General features: G+C 41.8%; 1 protein-coding gene across 39 annotated transcripts in view; it reads left to right on the forward strand.

Annotated features, from left to right (window-relative positions):
* Window positions 1-24,318, forward strand: part of LOC115581961 (mitogen-activated protein kinase kinase kinase kinase 3-like) — a 79,657-nt gene that overhangs the window by 39,287 nt on the left and 16,052 nt on the right. For 37 of the 39 annotated variants that reach the window (XR_003984085.1, XR_003984087.1, XR_003984088.1 and 34 more), the window contains 5 exons: window positions 2,328-2,409; window positions 2,990-3,127; window positions 23,178-23,247; window positions 23,342-23,400; window positions 24,245-24,307. Coding sequence is in view for 12 of the 39 variants with exons in the window: in XM_030417574.1 (XP_030273434.1) it covers window positions 2,328-2,409; window positions 2,990-3,127; window positions 23,178-23,247; window positions 23,342-23,400; window positions 24,245-24,307 (412 nt within the window). In the remaining 27 variants the exon portion in view is untranslated. The remainder of the gene's footprint in view (window positions 1-2,327; window positions 2,410-2,989; window positions 3,128-23,177; window positions 23,248-23,341; window positions 23,401-24,244; window positions 24,308-24,318) is intronic. The other 2 variants (XM_030417689.1, XM_030417716.1) reach the window with 2 other exon arrangements.

The following is a 24,318-nucleotide window of genomic DNA, read 5'->3' on the forward strand; positions in this document are numbered from 1 at the left end:
TTTTGAAGTAAATCAACACTAGACAGTAATCACCACTAGAACAGTAAATCAGCTGTGGAACAGTAAATCAACACTTAGAACAGTTCAATCAACACTAGAACAGTTAATCAACACTAGATAGAACAGTAACTCAACACTGTAGAACAGTCAATCAAGCTGTGGAACAGTAAATCAACACTAGAACAGTTAATCAGCTGTGAACAGTAGTAAATCAACACTAGAACAGTTAATCAAGCTGTTAGAACCGTAAATCAACACGGTAGAACAGTAAATCAACCCTAGAACAGTAAATCAACACGTAGAACAGTAAATCAACACTAGAAAGAAATAGTCTTGTGGACAAGTAAATCAACAATAGGAACATAAATCAACACTAGAAACAGTAAATCAACACTAGAACAGTAAATCAACACTAGAACAGTTAAATTCAACACTAGGAACAGTAAATCAACACTAGAACAGTAAATCAGCTGTGGAACAGTAAATCAACTGTGGAACAGTAAATCAACACTAGACAGTAAATCAACACTAGAACAGTAAATCAACACTAGAACAGTAAATCAACACTAGAACAGTAAATCAACACTAGACAGTAAATCAACTGTAGACAGTAAATCAACACTAGACAGTAAATCAACACTAGAACAGTAAATCAACACTAGAACAGTAAATCAACACTAGAACAGTAAATCAACACTAGAACAGTAAATCAACACTAGACAGTAAATCAACACTAGAAACAGTAAATCAACACACTAGACAGTAAATCAACTGTGGAACAGTAAATCAACACTAGAACAGTAAATCAACACTAGACAGTAAATCAACACTAGAACAGTAAATCAGCTGTGGAACAGTAAATCAAAACTAGAACAGTAAATCAACACTAGACAGTAAATCAACACTAGAACAGTAAATCAACACTAGACAGTAAATCAACACTAGAACAGTAAATCAACACTAGAACAGTAAATCAACTGTGGAACAGTAAATCAACACTAGAACAGTAAATCAACACTAGACAGTAAATCAACACTAGAACAGTAAATCAACTGTGGAACAGTAAATCAACACTAGACAGTAAATCAACACTAGAACAGTAAATCAACACTAGACAGTAAATCAACACTAGACAGTAAATCAACACTAGAACAGTAAATTAGCTGTGGAACGAAAAATCAACACTAGACAGTAAATCAACACTAGAACAGTAAATCAACACTAGAACAGTAAATCAACACTAGAACATTAAATCAACACTAGAACAGTAAGTCAACACTAGACAGTAAATCAACTGTGGAACAGTAAATCAGCTGTGGAACAGTAAATCAACACTAGACAGTAAATCAACACTAGAACATTAAATCAACACTAGAACAGTAAATCAACACTAGAACAGTAAATCAACTGTGGAACAGTAAATCAACACTAGACAGTAAATCAACACTAGAACAGTAAATCAACACTAGACAGTAAATCAACTGTGGAACAGTAAATCAACACTAGAACAGTAAATCAACACTAGACAGTAAATCAACACTAGAACAGTAAATCAGCTGTGGAACAGTAAATCAACACTAGAACAGTAATCAACAACTAGACAGTAAATCAACACTAGAACAGTAAATCAACTGTGGAACAGTAAATCAACACTAGACAGTAAATCAACACTAGAACAGTAAATCAACACTAGAACAGTAAATCAACTGTGGAACAGTAAATCAACACTAGAACAGTAAATCAACACTAGACAGTAAATCAACACTAGAACAGTAAATCAACTGTGGAACAGTAAATCAACACTAGACAGTAAATCAACACTAGAACAGTAAATCAACACTAGACAGTAAATCAACACTAGAACAGTAAATTAGCTGTGGAACGAAAAATCAACACTAGACAGTAAATCAACACTAGAACAGTAAATCAACACTAGACAGTAAATCAACACTAGAACAGTAAATCAACACTAGAACAGTAAGTCAACACTAGACAGTAAATCAACACTAGAACAGTAAATCAACTGTGGAACAGTAAATCAACACTAGACAGTAAATAAACACTTGGGACAGTAAATCAACATTAGAACAGTAAATCAACACTAGAATAGTAAATCAACTGTGGAACTGTTAATGTTTATGTAACATTTATCAGATCATTATCTTATCCAACACCGAGTCCGATGCTCTGTGGTCATTTTCTAAATATTAAACCGTCATTTATGGGATAAAATTGTTAAAAAGAAAGAGCTAAAGCTTCAAATTCCAAGTTTTTCATGGGTAGCTGTTTTTTTCTGTGAGTCTTTGAGTGTGTTTGTGTTTCTTCAGGACTGGAAACTTCCATGAGTTCGTAAAAATCGCTCTGACCAAGAACCCTAAGAAACGACCTGCTGCTGACAAACTATTGCAGGTAATAACACAGTGACATGATGATGGTGATAGTGATGATGCTAATGATGATAATGTGATCATAGTGAACATGGTGACAACTGAAATCCTTTCACCTTACACTTATTCCATGACACCTAACTTCTGACGTCAGGGACACCTGAAGCCAGTGTTTTGTATTCTTTATAGAGGCTTCAGATTAAAAGGACTTAACACTATAAACCAAGTTTACAAGTGTGGCTTGCTGGACTGTCAAACTCTCTTGCCCTTGATAATCTTACTTTTGCGAGTAAGGGTAAATATTCTATGTTTGATAGGGTTTGGAGTTGTTTTCTATCATTTCTAGAAGGGGAGAAAGCCATGAAATTCTTCTTGCCATAACAGATCTATTTCATTTGACATTTATTATTTTTTCTTTAATTGTATATTCATTTGTGTTTGGAAACATGCTGATGTATACTCTAGACCATGAAGAGTAACTCAGTGTAGTGCCCTGTCATAGAACTGTATTGGAAGATGTTTTGCCGCTACGCTGCACCTTGCTTGTTCTCTTTTTGTTTGTGGTTGTCGTTCTCCTTGACACAGTTTTTTGTCCCCCCCAGCACCCGTTTGTCTCTCAGCCCCTCAGTCGGACTCTGGCGATAGAGCTGCTGGATAAAGTCAGTAACCCGGACCAGACATCCTACCAGGACCACCTGGACCACCTGGACCACCTGGATGACGATGAGACCGACACAGAGGTATGGGGAAGATGCTAAAGGAGGTGTCACTTAGTCTTTCTTTGTCCATATTATTTTCCATGGTAATAAACTGTTTGAAAAAAAATGTTCCTCGAGGTAAGAATCTGTTTCAGAGGTTAATAAGAAGGCAGGCAGGGTGCATGCACATGTCACACGAGGCCAGGCATCCTCAAGGGCCTGATGGTTAGCTGCTTCTGAGATTTGTACACCTGCCTCTTGGTCGACCCTGTCCACTTAAATCTGGACTCAAATTAGCCTGATGTACGAGGCCTCTGAGACTAAAGCTCTTACAGGAGAGGACCTTGGTCTGGAGTTTATATTTGGTTTTTTTTTAAGACTCATGAATGATGCACTGACTGGAGAGCACTTTAAATTCTGTTGTACCTGTGACAATAACAATAAAGACCTATTCTATATGAGTGATGACTCTTCTGTCAGATCTCACCTTGCAACCTGGCAGAATGCTTGGTGACATCATAATCTCAGCTCTCTGAGTGAAGATACTCTCTCCAGTCACAAGACTTAGTGTCCTCCTCAGCTGCCCCTACGGGGAATTGCCCCCTTGTACGTGGAATATGTAACCGTGTGGAAAAACATTCTCTTCCCTCAGAGAACCAGGGTTACAATGTAACACAACAATCTGTCACATAATAATCCCTTTTGACCAAGGGTTAGGGTTAGGGATATGAATGCTATTTTTAAAAACCAGAGCCAGTGTAGCGTTGTCTGTGTGGTCCACCATAGTTCCATCCATCCATCCATTTTCATCCGCTTATCCGGGGCCGGGTCGCGGGGGCAGCTGCCTGAGCAGGGACACCCAGACTTCCCTCTCCCCGGATACTGCCTCCAGCTCTTCCGGGAGGACCCCAAGGCGTTCCCAGGCCAGCTGAGCGACATAGTCACATCAGCGTGTCCTGGGTCTTCCTCGGGGCCTCCTCCCGGAGGGACATGCCAGGAACACCTCCCGAGGGAGGCGTCCCGGGGGCATCCGAAACAGATGCCCGAGCCACCTCAGCTGGCTCCTCTCGATGTGGAGGAGCAGCGGCTCTACTCTGAGCTCCTCCCGGGTGACAGAGCTCTTCACCCTATCTCTAAGGGAGTGCCCTGCCACCCTGCGGAGGAAACTCATTTCGGCCGCTTGTATCCGGGATCTTATTCTTTCGGTCATGACCCAAAGTTCATGGCCATAGGTGAGGGTCGGAACGTAGATTGACTGGTAAATCGAGAGCTTCGCCTTTCGGCTCAGCTCTCTCTTCACCACGACAGACCGATACAAAGACCGCATTACTGCGGCCGCTGCACCGATCCGTCTGTCAATCTCACGCTCCATCCTTCCCTCACTCGTGAACAAGACCCCAAGATACTTAAACTCCTCCACTTGAGGCAGGAACTCTCCTCCCACCTGGAGGGAGCAGGCCACCTTTTTCCGGTCGAGAACCATGGCCTCGGATTTGGAGGTGCTGATTCTCATCCCAGCCGCTTCACACTCGGCTGCAAACCGCCCCAGGACATGCTGGAGGTCCCGGCTCGAAGGAGCCAACAAGACCACATCATCCACGAAAAGCAGAGATGAGATCCATTGGCTCCCGAACCAGATCCCCTCCGGCCCGTGGCTGCGCCTAGAAATTCTGTCCATAAAAGTAATGAACAGAACCGGTGACAAAGGGCAGCCCTGCCGGAGTCCAACATGTACTGGGAACAGGTCTGACTTACTGCCGGCAATGCGAACCAAGCTCCTGCTCCGGCAGTACAGGGACCGTACGGCCCTTAACAGAGGGCCCCCGACCCCGTACTCTGGAATAGACTTTCCCGGGGAGGCTGAGGAGTGTGATCCCCCGATAGTTGGAACACACCCTCCGGTCCCCCTTTTTAAATAGGGGGACCACCACCCCGGTCTGCCAGTCCAGAGGCACTGTCCCCGACTGCCACGCGATGCTGCAGAGACGTGTCAGCCAAGACAGCCCCACAACATCCAGAGACTTGAGGTACTCAGGGCGGATCTCATCCACCCCCGGTGCTTTGCCACTGAGGAGCTTACGGACTACCTCAGTGACTTCGGCTTGGGTGATGGATGGGTCAACCTCTGAGTCCCCAGCCTCTGCTTCCTCTATGGAAGGCGTGTCAGTGGGATTGAGGAGATCCTCGAAGTATTCCTTCCACCGCCCGACGATGTCCCCAGTCGAGGTCAACAGCTCCCCACCTCCACTGTAAACAGTGTTGGTGGAGGACTGCTTCCCCCTCCTGAGGCGCCGGATGGTTTGCCAGAATTTCTTCGAGGCCGACCGGTAGTCCTCCTCCATGGCCTCCCCGAACTCTTCCCAGACCCGAGTTTTTGCTTCCGAGACTGCCCGTGCTGCCGCACGCTTGGCCTGCCGGTACCCGTCAGCTGCCTCAGGAGTCCCCCGGGCCAGCCAGGCCCGGTAGGACTCCTTCTTCAGCTTGACAGCAACCCTTACTTCCGGGGTCCACCACCGGGTTCGGGGATTGCCGCCGCGACAGGCACCGGAGACCTTACGGCCACAGCTCCGGACAGCCGCGTCAACAATGGAGGTGGAGAACATGGTCCATTCGGACTCAATGTCCCCAGCCTCCCTCGGGATCTGGTCAAAGCTCTCCCGGAGGTGGGAGTTAAAGATCTCCCTGGCAGAGGGTTCTGCCAGACGTTCCCAGCAGACCCTCACGATATGTTTGGGCCTGCCAGGTCTGTCCAGCTTCCTCCCCCGCCAGCGGATCCAACTCACCACCAGGTGGTGATCAGTTGACAGCTCAGCCCCTCTCTTCACCCGAGTGTCCAAGACATACGGCCGGAGGTCAGATGACACGACCACAAAGTCGATCATTGATCTCCGGCCTAGGGAGTCCTGGTGCCACGTGCACATATGGACACCCTTATGCTTGAACATGGTGTTCGTTATGGACAAACTGTGACTAGCACAGAAGTCCAGTAACAAAACACCACTCGGGTTCAGATTGGGGAGGCCGTTCCTCCCAATCACACCCCTCCAGGTAATACTGTCATCGCCCACGTGGGCGTTGAAGTCCCCCAGGAGAACGACGGAGTCCCCGGTTGGAGCACTCTCCAGTACCCCTCCCAGGGACTCCAAGAAGGCCAGGTACTCTGCACCGCTGTTCGGCCCATAAGCCGAGACAACGGTGAGAGTCCTATCCCCGACCCGAAGGCGCAGGGAAACGACCCTCTCGTTCACCGGGGAGAACTCCAACACATGGCGGCTGAGCTGGGGGGCTATAAGCAAGCCCACACCAGCTCGCCGCCTCTCGCCGCGGGCAACTCCAGAGTAGAAGAGAGTCCAGCCTCTCTCAAGGAGTTGGGTTCCAGAGCCCAGGCTGTGCGTGGAGGTGAGCCCGACTATTTCTAGTCAGTACCGCTCAACCTCCCGCACCAGCTCAGGCTCTTTCCCCCCCAGTGAGGTGACATTCCATGTCCCCATGGCTAGAGTCACCATCCGGGGATTGGGCCGCCGGGGCCCCCGCCCACGACCGCCACCCATATCCCTCTGCACCGGCCCCTTCTGAACCCTCCCACGAGTGGTGAGCCCACGGGAGGGCGGGCCCACGTTGCTTGTTCGGGCTGCGCCCTGCCGGGTCCCGTGGGCAGAGACCCGGCCACCAGGCGCTCGCCTGCGAGACCCAACCCCAGGCCTGGCTCCAGGGTGGGGCCCCGGTGATGCCGATCCGGGCGACGTGCACGTCCTTGGTATTCTTGCTTTCATCAGGGGCGAGTGAACCGATCTTAGTCTGACCCGTCACCTAGGACCTGTTTGCCTTGGGAGACCCTACCAGGGGCATTAAGCCCCGGACAACATAGCTCCTAGGATCATTCGGGTGCTCAAACCCCTCCACCACGATAAGGTGCCGGTTCAAGGAAAATGCTGGAAACTGGAGATGTATACAGGGACTAAATAATGTGAGTCTACAGTGGCTCTCATGCCCATGGAAATAATAATAATGATAATAATAACTTTATTTATATAGCACTTTTCAAAAACAAGTTACAAAGTGCTTTACAATGAAACAGATAATATAATCCAAACAAAGATATAACATATCAAATAATTTAAATAGCTACAGCAATTACCAACAATTTAAGAAAAAGCCACAAGATAAAAGTGAGTTTTAAAGGGATAGTTTGGGTTTTTTGAAGTGGGGTCATATAAAGTACATATCTATAGTCAATCTGTTTCCTACCGTAATCACCGATCAGCGCAGCCTCAGTTTGGAGAAGTAGAGAGGCGCTCCAGCCCAGACGCTCAGCTTTGTACTGCAGTGAATGGGGTTCAGCAAAAAAGCGAAATTAACCACCTAAAACAAGGCTCACATAAAAGAATCTATATCAGGTCAAGTGTACGTTGTATAGGTAAAATTCACAGCACTTTACATCGCTGTCAGACCGCGCTTTCTTTTGGCACTACATTTTTTCAACCGCAGAACCTCGTATCCCTACGCATGAGTGCTAACGCAGAAGGATACGGAGAGTTAAGTTTTGTTTTTGTCGAAAGTAAACCTCTCGTCCAGCCGCCGCTCGCAGATCAGCTGTTGCCCAGTTACACTAATGCGTAGGGATACGGGGGTTCTGCAGTTGAGAAAATGTAGTGCCAAAAGAAAGCACGGTCTGACAGTGATGTAAAGCGGTGTGAATTTTACCTATACAACGTACACTTGAACTGATGTAAACATTTTTAGGTGAGCCTTGTTTTAGGTGGTTAATTTCGCTTTTTTGCTGAACCCCGTTCACTGCAGTACAAAGCTGAGCGTCTGTGCTGGAGCGGCTCTCTACTTCTCCAAACTGAGGCTGCGCTGATCGGTGATTACGGTAGGAAACAGATCGACTATAGATATTTACTTTATATGACCCCACTTCAAAAAACACCAACTAACCCTTTAAGAAGGGATTTAAAAGAGGATACTGAGTTGGCCTGCCTGAGATCTGCAGGCAGGGAGTTCCATAGCCGAGGGGCACGAACAGCAAAGGCCCGGTCGCCTTTAGTGACAAGTCGAGATTTTGGAACCATTAGGAGGGCCCTGCTGGAGTATCTCAGGCGGCGATCAGGCTCATAAGGTGTCAGCAGATCACAAATTTAGGCAGGAGCCTGACCATTCAGGGCTTTAAAAACAAGCAGTAAAATCTTAAAAACGATTCTAAAACTCACAGGTAACCAGTGAAGGGCAGCAAGGATTGGTGTAATGTGGTCACATCTCTTAGTGCGTGTTAAAAACCTAGCAGCAGCATTTTGTGTCAGCTGCAGTCTTTGGATGTCTCGCCTGCTGATACCAGAATAAAGTGCATTACAGTAGTCCAATCGGGAGGAGATCAAACCTGTTCCTAAAAGGTTCACAGGAACAAAAACTCAGTTTTCAGTATTTGAGTAGACTGTCACTACTGCCACACCAAAGGTTCGTGACTGCCCGGTTTTAGAGATCAAACATGTCTCAAGGCGATTCATGTACACTGGGCATATGCGTGGTGTTGTAAACAGGAAGTAGATGGTATACTCTGGTCGGTTGCTTAGTTATAGAAAATACAGTGAAACGTAGCTGCTACACAGTCTTCTAAGAAGCTGTTTCTGTCTCGTTTCCATTATTGTGTCATTAGCGTCTATCTGGTTCTTTCCTCACATAACTTTAAAAAATAAAACATCCATTCTGTCACTGTACAAACTCAAATATTCATATTGTAAATCAAAGTCAGAGTTCACATTTGTCAGTGAATGTTCAAACGCTGATAAACGTGCGTCTGCGTCATGGTCTCCATCATTTCTAAGTTTCAATCACAGACTTCCAAGTTGGGGCTGTTTTAGAGGCAACTGGGAGTTCTGATGTAATGGGTGTCTGGTGTTGGTGCTTGGTGATTTTGATGGAAATGTAGACTGAGTCAGTGCAAACTCATCAGCCAGAACTTGCAAATTCCACGTGAGTTTGAGACTCATTCTTTGTCAGTTTTCGGAACTTCTACCTATACAGTGCCTTGCAAAAGTATTCACCCCCCTTGAACTTTTCCACATTTTGTCACGTTTTAACCATGTAAATGTAAATGTATTTTATTGGGATTTTATGTGATAAACCAACACACATTGGTGCATAATTGTTAAGTGAAAGGAAATTGATACATGATTTTCATTTTTTTTTACAAATAAAAAACAGAAAAGTGTGGTGTGCAAAAGTATTCACCCCCTTGAGTCAATACTTTGTAGAACAACCTTTCGCTGAAATGACAGCTGCAAGTCTTTTGGGTTAAGTCTCTACCAGCGATGCACATATAGAGGCTGAAATATTTGCCCATTCTTCCTTGCAAAATAGCTCAAACTTAGTCTGATTGGATGGAAAGTGTCTGTGAACAGCAATTTTCAAGTCTTGCCAGAGATTCTCAATTGGATTTAGGTCTGGACTTTGACTGGGCCATTCTAACACATGAATATGCTTTGATCTAAACCATTCCATTGTAGCTCTGGCTGCATGATTAGGCTCGTTGTCCTGCTGGAAGGTGAACCTCCAGCCCAGTCTCAAGTCTTTGTCCCTGCTGAAGAAAAGCATCTCCATAGCATAATGCTGCCACCACCAATTTTCACGGTGGGGATGATCAGGATGATGTGCAGTGATAGTTTTCTGCCACACATAGCGTTTTGCATTTAGGCCAAAAATGTCTGGTCTGATCGAACCAGAGCACCTTCCTCCACATGTTTGTTGTGCCCCCCACATGGCTTGTGGCAAACTGCATTGCTTTGTTTCAACAATGGCTCTCTTCTTGCCACTCTTCCATTAAGGCCCGATTTGTGGAGTGCATGACTAATAGTTGTCCTGTGGACAGATTCTCCCACCTGAGTTGTGAATCTCTGCAGCTTCTCAGGAGTTTCATGGGCCTCTTGGCTGCTTCTCTGATCAATGCATATAGCACAGCTCCGCTGCAATAACCATGATATTCATGATTATCGATGCTGGGCCACTTGTTTCGTTGTTTCACTGTTTGAGTTTGACGTTGTTTGAGTTTGTGTTTAGAGTTTGCATGAAGTTGGTTTTCTGTCCTTAAAATGCATTTGTTCAGTTGTAAAACAGCATTTCCTGTTACATTAATGGGAGACTCTTATTTTAAAAGGTGCATCTCTGACTAACAGAACAGAAACATGCATGACTGTTCAGTTACGGAGACGTTTAAGATTGTCTCCACATGTCCCTGTATGAGTCTGTGGGAGCAGCAGGAAGTCCTCCTGTCCCTTTAATGTGAAAACCTCCATCTGATGAAACTCTGATGAAACTCTGATGGAAGAAACCTGTTTAAGATTCAGCTCTGATGAAAAGCAGAGAACTGTGGCTTGGTTTTTAGCTTTGGAAAAGAAAAAAAAAATTAATACTGATACAAAATCCTCAAACATTTAAAAACAGACTGTCACTCATGCAGAATGATTGACACGTCAGTGATGCCCTTTAAAAGCTATCAGGGATTTATCAGAACCTGATTACAGGTCAGTGAATTAAATGTTTTGGTGATGAACTCCTCAGAAGTTATTTGATTTGAAAGAACAGTAACTTTTCAGAGCTGCACCTCTGCTGCTGCTGAGGATGAAGATGATGGCCAGTGTCACATTTAATCTCCCAACATTTGACTATAGTGACATAGTACACAGTAAAGCATGTGAGCATATGATCAAAACCTGCAGCTGAGATGTCAACAGATTCATGGTGTTTGACCTAGACCTGCTCTCAACCCTGTGGCAGTGTTTTCATCCCGTCAGCTGACTGAAGGACAACATTCAGACTCCATTTAGTATCTGCAGCTGTCATTTGAAATGCTGGTCTGCTGTTTAATATTAAGTGTCCTCTGCTGACGGGACAAGGACACTGTATAAATCACCTCTATACAGTCTACAGTCTGTACTGTAGAAAATACAGTCTACAGTCGGTACTGTAGAAAATACTGTCTACAGTCTGTACTGTAGAGAAATACAGTCTACAGTCAGTACTGTAGAAAATACTGTCTACAGTCAGTACTGTAGAAAATACTGTCTACAGTCTGTACTGTAGAGAAATACTGTCTACAGTCTGTACTGTAGGAAATACTGTCTACAGTCAGTACTGTAGAAAATACTGTCTAACAGTCTGTACTGTAGAAAATACTGTCTACAGTCTGTACTGTAGAAAATACTGTCTACAATCGGTATTGTAGAAAATACAGTCTGTACTGTAGAAAATACTGTCTACAGTCTGTACTGTAGAAAATACTGTCTACAATCGGTATTGTAGAAAATAGAGTCTGTACTGTAGAAAATACTGTCTACAGTCTGTACTGTAGAGAAATACAGTTTACAGCCGGTACTGTAGAGAAATACAGTCTAAAGTCTGTACTGTAGAAAATACTGTCTACAGTCGGTACTGTAGATAAATACTGTCTACAGTCGGTACTGTAGATAAATACTGTCTACAGTCGGTACTGTAGAGAAATACTGTCTACAGTCAGTACTGTAGAAAATACTGTCTACAATCGGTATTGTAGAAAATAGAGTCTGTACTGTAGAAAATACTGTCTACAGTCGGTACTATAGAAAATACTGTCTACAATCGGTATTGTAGAAAATAGAGTCTGTACTGTAGAAAATACTGTCTACAGTCGGTACTGTAGAAAATACTGTCTACAATCGGTATTGTAGAAAATAGAGTCTGTACTGTAGAAAATACTGTCTACAGTCGGTACTGTAGAAAATACTGTCTACAATTGGTATTGTAGAAAATACAGTCTGTACTGTAGAAAATACTGTCTACAGTCGGTACTGTAGAAAATACTGTCTACAATCGGTATTGTAGAAAATACAGTCTGTACTGTAGAAAATACAGTCTGTACTGTAGAAAATACAGTCTACAATCGGTACTATAGAAAATATTGTCTACAGTCTGTACTGTAGAGAAATACAGTTTACAGCCGGCACTGTAGAGAAATACTGTCTACAGTCTGTACTGTAGAAAATACTGTCTACAGTCTGTACTGTAGAAAATACTGTCTACAATCGGTATTGTAGAAAATACAGTCTGTACTGTAGAAAATACTGTCTACAGTCTGTACTGTAGAAAATACTGTCTACAATCGGTATTGTAGAAAATACAGTCTGTACTGTAGAAAATACTGTCTACAGTCGGTACTATAGAAAATATTGTCTACAGTCTGTACTGTAGAGAAATACTGTCTAACAGTCTGTACTGTAGAAAATACTGTCTACAGTCTGTACTGTAGAGAAATACAGTTTACAGCCGGTACTGTAGAGAAATACTGCCTACAGTCGGTACTGTGTAGAATTACAGTCTACAGTCTGTACTGTAGAGAAATACTGTCTAACAGTCTGTACTGTAGAAAATACTGTCTACAATCGGTATTGTAGAAAATACAGTCTGTACTGTAGAAAATACTGTCTACAGTCTGTACTGTAGAAAATACTGTCTACAATCGGTATTGTAGAAAATACAGTCTGTACTGTAGAAAATACTGTCTACAGTCTGTACTGTAGAGAAATACAGTTTACAGCCGGTACTGTAGAGAAATACAGTCTAAAGTCTGTACTGTAGAAAATACTGTATACAGTCGGTACTGTAGATAAATACTGTCTACAGTCGGTACTATAGAAAATACTGTCTACAATCGGTATTGTAGAAAATAGAGTCTGTACTGTAGAAAATACTGTCTACAGTCGGTACTATAGAAAATGCTGTCTACAATCGGTATTGTAGAAAAAAGAGTCTGTACTGTAGAAAATACTGTCTACAGTCGGTACTGTAGAAAATACTGTCTACAATCGGTATTGTAGAAAATACAGTCTGTACTGTAGAAAATACAGTCTGTACTGTAGAAAATACAGTCTACAGTCGGTACTATAGAAAATATTGTCTACAGTCTGTACTGTAGAGAAATACAGTTTACAGCCGGCACTGTAGAGAAATACTGTCTACAGTCTGTACTGTAGAAAATACTGTCTACAGTCTGTACTGTAGAAAATACTGTCTACAATCGGTATTGTAGAAAATACAGTCTGTACTGTAGAAAATACTGTCTACAGTCTGTACTGTAGAAAATACTGTCTACAATCGGTATTGTAGAAAATACAGTCTGTACTGTAGAAAATACTGTCTACAGTCGGTACTATAGAAAATATTGTCTACAGTCTGTACTGTAGAGAAATACTGTCTAACAGTCTGTACTGTAGAAAATACTGTCTACAGTCTGTACTGTAGAGAAATACAGTTTACAGCCGGTACTGTAGAGAAATACAGTCTAAAGTCTGTACTGTAGAAAATACTGTCTACAGTCGGTACTGTAGATAAATACTGTCTACAGTCTGTACTGTAGAGAAATACAGCCTACAGTCGGTACTGTAGAGAAATACAGTCTAAAGTCGGTACTGTAGAAAATACTGTCTACAGATGGTACTGTAGAGAAATACAGTCTAAAGTTGGTACTGTAGAGAATACAGTTTACAGTCGATACTGTAGAGAAATACAGTCTAAAGTCTGTACTGTAGAGAAATACAGTCTACAGTCGATACTGTAGAAAATACTGTCTACAGTCGGTACTGTAGATAAATACAGTCTAAAGTCTGTACTGTAGAAAATACAGTTCACAGTCAGTACTGTAGAAAAATACTGTCTACAGTCGGTACTGTAGATAAATACAGTCAAGTCAGTACTGTAGAAAATACAGTCTACAGTCGATACTGTAGAAAATACAGTCTACAGTCGGTACTGTAGAGAAATACTGTCTACAGTCGGTACTGTAGATAAATACTGTCTACAGTCGGTACTGTAGAAAATACAGTTCACAGTCAGTACTGTAGAAAAATACAGTCTACAGTCGGTACTGTAGATAAATACAGTCAAGTCAGTACTGTAGAAAATACAGTCTACAGTCGGTACTGTAGAAAATACAGTCTACAGTCGATACTGTAGAAAATACAGTCTACAGTCGGTACTGTAGATAAATACTGTCTACAGTCGGTACTGTAGATAAATACAGTCTACAGTCGGTACTGTAGAAAATACATTCTACAGTCGGTACTGTAGATAAATACAGTCAACAGTCAGTACTGTAGAAAATACATTCTACAGTCAGTACTGTAGAAAAATACTGTCTACAGTCGGTACTGTAGATGAATACAGTCAACAGTCAGTACTGTAGAAAATACAGTCTACAGTCGATACTGTAGAAAATACAGTCTACAGTCGATACTGTAGAGAAATACAACCTACAGTCGGTACTGTAGAAAATACTGTCTACAGACGAAATGCAGATAAATACTGTCTAACAGTCGGTACTGTAGAGAAATACAACCTACAGTCGGTACTGTAGAGAAATACTGTCTACAGTCGGTACTGTAGAGAAATACAGTCTACAGGTGGTACTGCAGATAAATACTGTCTAACAGTCTGTACTGTAGAAAATACTGTCTACAGTCTGTACTGTAGAGAATACTGTCTACAGTCTGTACTGTAGAAAACACTGCCTACAGACGGTACTGTAGAAAATACTGTCTACAGACGGTACTGTAGAGAGTACTGTCTACAATCCGTACTGTAGAAAATACTGTCTACAGACGGTACTGTAGAAAATACTGTCTACAGACGGTACTGTAGAGAATACTGTCTACAGTCGGTACTGTAGAAAATACTGTCTACAGTCTGTACTGTAGAAAACACTGCCTACAGTCGGTACTGTAGAAAACACAGTCTACAGTCGGTACTGTAGAAAATACTGTCTACTGTCAGTACTGTAGAGAATACTGTCTAACAGTCTGTACTGTAGAAAACACTGTCTACAGTCGGTACTGTAGAAAACACTGTCTACAGTCGGTACTGTAGAAAACACTTTCTACAATCGGTACTGTAGAGAATACTGTCTACAGACGGTACTGTAGAGAATACTGTCTACAGTCGGTACTGTAGAAAACACAGTCTACAGTCGGTACTGTAGAAAACACTGCCTACAGTCGGTACTGTAGAAAATACTGTCTACAATCGGTACTGTAGAAAATACTGTCTACAGTCGGTACTGTAGAAAATACTGTCTACAGTCGGTACTGTAGAAAATACTGTCTACAATCGGTACTGTAGAAAATACTGCCTACAGTCGGTACTGTAGAAAACACTTTCTACAATCGGTACTGTAGAGAATACTGTCTACAGACGGTACTGTAGAGAATACTGTCTACAGTCGGTACTGTAGAAAACACAGTCTACAGTCGGTACTGTAGAAAACACTGCCTACAGTCGGTACTGTAGAAAATACTGTCTACAATCGGTACTGTAGAAAATACTGTCTACAGTCGGTACTGTAGAAAATACTGTCTACAGTCGGTACTGTAGAAAACCCAGTCTACAGTCGGTACTGTAGAAAATACTGTCTACAGTCGGTTCTGTAGAAAATACTGTCTACAGTCGGTACTGTAGATAAATACTGTTTACAGTCTGTACTGCAGATAAATACTGTCTAACAGTCTGTACTGTAGAGAATTACAGCCTACAGTCGTACTGTAGAGAAATACAGTCTACAGTCGGTACTGTAGAAATACAGTCTACAGTCGGTACTGTAGAAATACAGTCTACAGTCGGTACTGTAGAAAATACTGTCTACAGTCGGTACTGTAGAGAAATACTGTCTAACAGTCTGTACTGCAGATAAATACGGTCTAACAGTCTGTACTGTAGATAAATACAGCCTACAGTTGGTACTGTAGAGAAATACAGTCTACAGTCGGTACTGCAAAGAAATACAGTCTGGTGCGCAGGTGGTGGAGTGGTTAGAGCGCATGCCATAAACGCAGCCGACCCGGTTCGATTCCGGCCGGAGGTCCTTTGCTGCATGTCACATCCCCCTTTCTCTCCCATATTTCCTATCTGTCTACTGCTTAATAAAGGTGTCTATGCCAAATAAATCTTAAAAAGAAAAAATGAAATACTGTCTAACAGTCTGTACTGTAGAAAACACTGTCTACAGTCGGTACTGTAGAAAACACTGTCTACAGTCGGTACTGTAGAAAACACTTTCTACAATCGGTACTGTAGCGAATACTGTCTACAGACGGTACTGTAGAGAATACTGTCTACAGTCGGTACTGTAGAAAACACAGTCTACAGTCGGTACTGTAGAAAACACTGCCTACAGTCGGTACTGTAGAAAATACTGTCTACAATCGGTACTGTAGAAAATACTGTCTACAGTCGGTACTGTAGAAAATACTGTCTACAGTCGGTACTGTAGAAAACCCAGTCTACAGTCGGTACTGTAGAAAATACTGTCTACAGTCGGTTCTGTAGAAAATACTGTCTACAGTCGGTACTGTAGATAAATACTGTTTACAGTCTGTACTGCAGATAAATACTGTCTAACAGTCTGTACTGTAGAGAATTACAGCCTACAGTCGGTACTGTAGAGAAATACAGTCTACAGTCGGTACTGTAGAAATACAGTCTACAGTCGGTACTGTAGAAATACAGTCTACAGTCGGTACTGTAGAAAATACTGTCTACAGTCGGTACTGTAGAGAAATACTGTCTAACAGTCTGTACTGCAGATAAATACGGTCTAACAGTCTGTACTGTAGATAAATACAGCCTACAGTTGGTACTGTAGAGAAATACAGTCTACAGTCGGTACTGTAGAAAATACTGTCTACAGTCGGTACTGTAGAGAAATACAGTCTAAAGTCTGTACTGCAGATAAATACAGTCTAACAGTCTGTACTGTAGATAAATACAGCCTACAGTTGGTACTGTAGAGAAATACAGTCTACAGTCGGTACTGCAAAGAAATACAGTCTGGTGCGCAGGTGGTGGAGTGGTTAGAGCGCATGCCATAAACGCAGCCGACCCGGTTCGATTCCGGCCGGAGGTCCTTTGCTGCATGTCACATCCCCCTTTCTCTCCCATATTTCCTATCTGTCTACTGCTTAATAAAGGTGTCTATGCCAAATAAATCTTAAAAAGAAAAAAATGAAATACAGTCTAGCAGTCTGTACTGCAGATAAATACTGTCTAACAGTCTGTACTGCAGATAAATACTGTCTAACAGTCTGTACTGTAGAGAAATACAGCCTACAGTCGGTACTGTAGAGAAATACAGCCTACAGTCGGTACTGTAGAAAATACTGTCTACAGTCGGTACTGTAGAAAATACTGTCTACAGTCTGTACTGTAGAGAAATACAGTTTACAGCCGGTACTGTAGAGAAATACAGTCTAAAGTCTGTACTGTAGAAAATACTGTCTACAGTCGGTACTGTAGATAAATACTGTCTACAGTCGGTACTGTAGAGAAATACTGTCTACAGTCAGTACTGTAGAAAATACTGTCTACAATCGGTATTGTAGAAAATAGAGTCTGTACTGTAGAAAATACTGTCTACAGTCGGTACTATAGAAAATACTGTCTACAATCGGTATTGTAGAAAATAGAGTCTGTACTGTAGAAAATACTGTCTACAGTCGGTACTGTAGAAAATACTGTCTACAATCGGTATTGTAGAAAATAGAGTCTGTACTGTAGAAAATACTGTCTACAGTCGGTACTGTAGAAAATACTGTCTACAATTGGTATTGTAGAAAATACAGTCTGTACTGTAGAAAATACTGTCTACAGTCGGTACTGTAGAAAATACTGTCTACAATCGGTATTGTAGAAAATACAGTCTGTACTGTAGAAAATACAGTCTGTACTGTAGAAAATACAGTCTACAATCGGTACTATAGAAAATATTGTCTACAGTCTGTACTGTAGAGAAATACAGTTTACAGCCGGCACTGTAGAGAAATACTGTCTACAGTCTGTACTGTAGAAAATACTGTCTACAGTCTGTACTGTAGAAAATACTGTCTACAATCGGTATTGTAGAAAATACAGTCTGTACTGTAGAAAATACTGTCTACAGTCTGTACTGTAGAAAATACTGTCTACAATCGGTATTGTAGAAAATACAGTCTGTACTGTAGAAAATACTGTCTACAGTCGGTACTATAGAAAATATTGTCTACAGTCTGTACTGTAGAGAAATACTGTCTAACAGTCTGTACTGTAGAAAATACTGTCTACAGTCTGTACTGTAGAGAAATACAGTTTACAGCCGGTACTGTAGAGAAATACTGCCTACAGTCGGTACTGTGTAGAATTACAGTCTACAGTCTGTACTGTAGAGAAATACTGTCTAACAGTCTGTACTGTAGAAAATACTGTCTACAATCGGTATTGTAGAAAATACAGTCTGTACTGTAGAAAATACTGTCTACAGTCTGTACTGTAGAAAATACTGTCTACAATCGGTATTGTAGAAAATACAGTCTGTACTGTAGAAAATACTGTCTACAGTCTGTACTGTAGAGAAATACAGTTTACAGCCGGTACTGTAGAGAAATACAGTCTAAAGTCTGTACTGTAGAAAATACTGTATACAGTCGGTACTGTAGATAAATACTGTCTACAGTCGGTACTATAGAAAATACTGTCTACAATCGGTATTGTAGAAAATAGAGTCTGTACTGTAGAAAATACTGTCTACAGTCGGTACTATAGAAAATGCTGTCTACAATCGGTATTGTAGAAAAAAGAGTCTGTACTGTAGAAAATACTGTCTACAGTCGGTACTGTAGAAAATACTGTCTACAATCGGTATTGTAGAAAATACAGTCTGTACTGTAGAAAATACAGTCTGTACTGTAGAAAATACAGTCTACAGTCGGTACTATAGAAAATATTGTCTACAGTCTGTACTGTAGAGAAATACAGTTTACAGCCGGCACTGTAGAGAAATACTGTCTACAGTCTGTACTGTAGAAAATACTGTCTACAGTCTGTACTGTAGAAAATACTGTCTACAATCGGTATTGTAGAAAATACAGTCTGTACTGTAGAAAATACTGTCTACAGTCTGTACTGTAGAAAATACTGTCTACAATCGGTATTGTAGAAAATACAGTCTGTACTGTAGAAAATACTGTCTACAGTCGGTACTATAGAAAATATTGTCTACAGTCTGTACTGTAGAGAAATACTGTCTAACAGTCTGTACTGTAGAAAATACTGTCTACAGTCTGTACTGTAGAGAAATACAGTTTACAGCCGGTACTGTAGAGAAATACAGTCTAAAGTCTGTACTGTAGAAAATACTGTCTACAGTCGGTACTGTAGATAAATACTGTCTACAGTCTGTACTGTAGAGAAATACAGCCTACAGTCGGTACTGTAGAGAAATACAGTCTAAAGTCGGTACTGTAGAAAATACTGTCTACAGATGGTACTGTAGAGAAATACAGTCTAAAGTTGGTACTGTAGAGAATACAGTTTACAGTCGATACTGTAGAGAAATACAGTCTAAAGTCTGTACTGTAGAGAAATACAGTCTACAGTCGATACTGTAGAAAATACTGTCTACAGTCGGTACTGTAGATAAATACAGTCTAAAGTCTGTACTGTAGAAAATACAGTTCACAGTCAGTACTGTAGAAAAATACTGTCTACAGTCGGTACTGTAGATAAATACAGTCAAGTCAGTACTGTAGAAAATACAGTCTACAGTCGATACTGTAGAAAATACAGTCTACAGTCGGTACTGTAGAGAAATACTGTCTACAGTCGGTACTGTAGATAAATACTGTCTACAGTCGGTACTGTAGAAGATACAGTTCACAGTCAGTACTGTAGAAAAATACAGTCTACAGTCGGTACTGTAGATAAATACAGTCAAGTCAGTACTGTAGAAAATACAGTCTACAGTCGGTACTGTAGAAAATACAGTCTACAGTCGATACTGTAGAAAATACAGTCTACAGTCGGTACTGTAGATAAATACTGTCTACAGTCGGTACTGTAGATAAATACAGTCTACAGTCGGTACTGTAGAAAATACATTCTACAGTCGGTACTGTAGATAAATACAGTCAACAGTCAGTACTGTAGAAAATACATTCTACAGTCAGTACTGTAGAAAAATACTGTCTACAGTCGGTACTGTAGATGAATACAGTCAACAGTCAGTACTGTAGAAAATACAGTCTACAGTCGATACTGTAGAAAATACAGTCTACAGTCGATACTGTAGAGAAATACAACCTACAGTCGGTACTGTAGAAAATACTGTCTACAGACGAAATGCAGATAAATACTGTCTAACAGTCGGTACTGTAGAGAAATACAACCTACAGTCGGTACTGTAGAGAAATACTGTCTACAGTCGGTACTGTAGAGAAATACAGTCTACAGGTGGTACTGCAGATAAATACTGTCTAACAGTCTGTACTGTAGAAAATACTGTCTACAGTCTGTACTGTAGAGAATACTGTCTACAGTCTGTACTGTAGAAAACACTGCCTACAGACGGTACTGTAGAAAATACTGTCTACAGACGGTACTGTAGAGAGTACTGTCTACAATCCGTACTGTAGAAAATACTGTCTACAGACGGTACTGTAGAAAATACTGTCTACAGACGGTACTGTAGAGAATACTGTCTACAGTCGGTACTGTAGAAAATACTGTCTACAGTCTGTACTGTAGAAAACACTGCCTACAGTCGGTACTGTAGAAAACACAGTCTACAGTCGGTACTGTAGAAAATACTGTCTACTGTCAGTACTGTAGAGAATACTGTCTAACAGTCTGTACTGTAGAAAACACTGTCTACAGTCGGTACTGTAGAAAACACTGTCTACAGTCGGTACTGTAGAAAACACTTTCTACAATCGGTACTGTAGAGAATACTGTCTACAGACGGTACTGTAGAGAATACTGTCTACAGTCGGTACTGTAGAAAACACAGTCTACAGTCGGTACTGTAGAAAACACTGCCTACAGTCGGTACTGTAGAAAATACTGTCTACAATCGGTACTGTAGAAAATACTGTCTACAGTCGGTACTGTAGAAAATACTGTCTACAGTCGGTACTGTAGAAAATACTGTCTACAATCGGTACTGTAGAAAATACTGCCTACAGTCGGTACTGTAGAAAACACTTTCTACAATCGGTACTGTAGAGAATACTGTCTACAGACGGTACTGTAGAGAATACTGTCTACAGTCGGTACTGTAGAAAACACAGTCTACAGTCGGTACTGTAGAAAACACTGCCTACAGTCGGTACTGTAGAAAATACTGTCTACAATCGGTACTGTAGAAAATACTGTCTACAGTCGGTACTGTAGAAAATACTGTCTACAGTCGGTACTGTAGAAAACCCAGTCTACAGTCGGTACTGTAGAAAATACTGTCTACAGTCGGTTCTGTAGAAAATACTGTCTACAGTCGGTACTGTAGATAAATACTGTTTACAGTCTGTACTGCAGATAAATACTGTCTAACAGTCTGTACTGTAGAGAATTACAGCCTACAGTCGGTACTGTAGAGAAATACAGTCTACAGTCGGTACTGTAGAAATACAGTCTACAGTCGGTACTGTAGAAATACAGTCTACAGTCGGTACTGTAGAAAATACTGTCTACAGTCGGTACTGTAGAGAAATACTGTCTAACAGTCTGTACTGCAGATAAATACGGTCTAACAGTCTGTACTGTAGATAAATACAGCCTACAGTTGGTACTGTAGAGAAATACAGTCTACAGTCGGTACTGCAAAGAAATACAGTCTGGTGCGCAGGTGGTGGAGTGGTTAGAGCGCATGCCATAAACGCAGCCGACCCGGTTCGATTCCGGCCGGAGGTCCTTTGCTGCATGTCACATCCCCCTTTCTCTCCCATATTTCCTATCTGTCTACTGCTTAATAAAGGTGTCTATGCCAAATAAATCTTAAAAAGAAAAAAATGAAATACTGTCTAACAGTCTGTACTGTAGAAAACACTGTCTACAGTCGGTACTGTAGAAAACACTGTCTACAGTCGGTACTGTAGAAAACACTTTCTACAATCGGTACTGTAGCGAATACTGTCTACAGACGGTACTGTAGAGAATACTGTCTACAGTCGGTACTGTAGAAAACACAGTCTACAGTCGGTACTGTAGAAAACACTGCCTACAGTCGGTACTGTAGAAAATACTGTCTACAATCGGTACTGTAGAAAATACTGTCTACAGTCGGTACTGTAGAAAATACTGTCTACAGTCGGTACTGTAGAAAACCCAGTCTACAGTCGGTACTGTAGAAAATACTGTCTACAGTCGGTTCTGTAGAAAATACTGTCTACAGTCGGTACTGTAGATAAATACTGTTTACAGTCTGTACTGCAGATAAATACTGTCTAACAGTCTGTACTGTAGAGAATTACAGCCTACAGTCGGTACTGTAGAGAAATACAGTCTACAGTCGGTACTGTAGAAATACAGTCTACAGTCGGTACTGTAGAAATACAGTCTACAGTCGGTACTGTAGAAAATACTGTCTACAGTCGGTACTGTAGAGAAATACTGTCTAACAGTCTGTACTGCAGATAAATACGGTCTAACAGTCTGTACTGTAGATAAATACAGCCTACAGTTGGTACTGTAGAGAAATACAGTCTACAGTCGGTACTGTAGAAAATACTGTCTACAGTCGGTACTGTAGAGAAATACAGTCTAAAGTCTGTACTGCAGATAAATACAGTCTAACAGTCTGTACTGTAGATAAATACAGCCTACAGTTGGTACTGTAGAGAAATACAGTCTACAGTCGGTACTGCAAAGAAATACAGTCTGGTGCGCAGGTGGTGGAGTGGTTAGAGCGCATGCCATAAACGCAGCCGACCCGGTTCGATTCCGGCCGGAGGTCCTTTGCTGCATGTCACATCCCCCTTTCTCTCCCATATTTCCTATCTGTCTACTGCTTAATAAAGGTGTCTATGCCAAATAAATCTTAAAAAGAAAAAAATGAAATACAGTCTAGCAGTCTGTACTGCAGATAAATACTGTCTAACAGTCTGTACTGCAGATAAATACTGTCTAACAGTCTGTACTGTAGAGAAATACAGCCTACAGTCGGTACTGTAGAGAAATACAGCCTACAGTCGGTACTGTAGAAAATACTGTCTACAGTCGGTACTGTAGAGAATACTGTCTAATAGCTGAAAGTCTTTCTGTCTGTGTGCAGGACGTCTCTGTCCCTCAGAGGATTCCGTCTGGAAACACCAGAGAAGGAAAAACTCTGTCTGAGATCAATTGTGAGTTTGCCTGTCTGCTAACGATGATGATGAAGATGGTGATGATGAAGATGGTGACGATGATGATGAAGTTTTGTTGTTGTCTCTCTTTTAGCTGATCAGATGAAGTTTGATCCTTCCCTGAGAAAAGAGACTGAAGCTCATCATGAAGAAGTACAGTCACACACACACACACACACACTACATACTTAATAATGGCCTCTGCTGTCCCATACACACTGCATCTGTATGTGGCTCTGACAGCCCCGTCTCCTCTACCTGCTCACACTCGCTACAGAAAATGTTCACATGGACTCATTTTTTACAGAACTGGGATCAGTTTCCACCATAACTGATTTCACAGCAGTGTCCTCACAGTCTCTCCTCTTTGACACTTCAGTGTAAAGTTGTCATGGCAATTTGACGCCCCTCTAAGTGGTGGGCTTCAAAACACTAGCGTCAGACACCGTCAGTGTGTTTGGTCCTTGCATGGTGCTGTGGGGATAGAGTTGGGCAGTAGGTCTAACTTACTTGATATCCCTGTGTTCTTTACTTTTAAATGTAAATTTGAGCCTCAACTGAGAGGTGTGCAGCACCAGCAGTGTGATCGACACAGAACTGTGAACAAATACAGTTTCTCTATGATCCCTGGAATCCTGTTCCTGAAGGAGTTTCTCTAGAATTCTTGTCACCTGGTTACTGAAGAAGGTTCATATGTAATATGTATAAAGGAGTGAATCACCTTATCTGAACACTCAGTAAGTCTCGTTGGTCTTTTAATGGTTAAATACTCAGTTTTTAGTCTGAGTGAAGTGAAGATTTTCTCCACGATCCAGCTTCAATAAATGTTTCAGTGTAAAACATCTGAGTCTCCTGAACCTCCATCAGCAACAAGTCAACCATTTCCAAGAACTTCATGATAGTAATAATGAAGGGTAGAACGACAATAAGATGAAGAGCTCCACAGGTGTGTTCAGTGTGTGTGATGACTCAGCAGGTACTGCCCTCGTCTTTACAGACAGACTCGGATCGTTTCCTGGACTGTGAGGAGGAGCTGTACTTCACTGCAAGATCCAACCTGGTACTGATACA

Source organism: Sparus aurata, chromosome 1, assembly GCF_900880675.1.
Source record: "Sparus aurata chromosome 1, fSpaAur1.1, whole genome shotgun sequence".
In the NCBI taxonomy this organism is placed as follows: domain Eukaryota; kingdom Metazoa; phylum Chordata; class Actinopteri; order Spariformes; family Sparidae; genus Sparus; species Sparus aurata.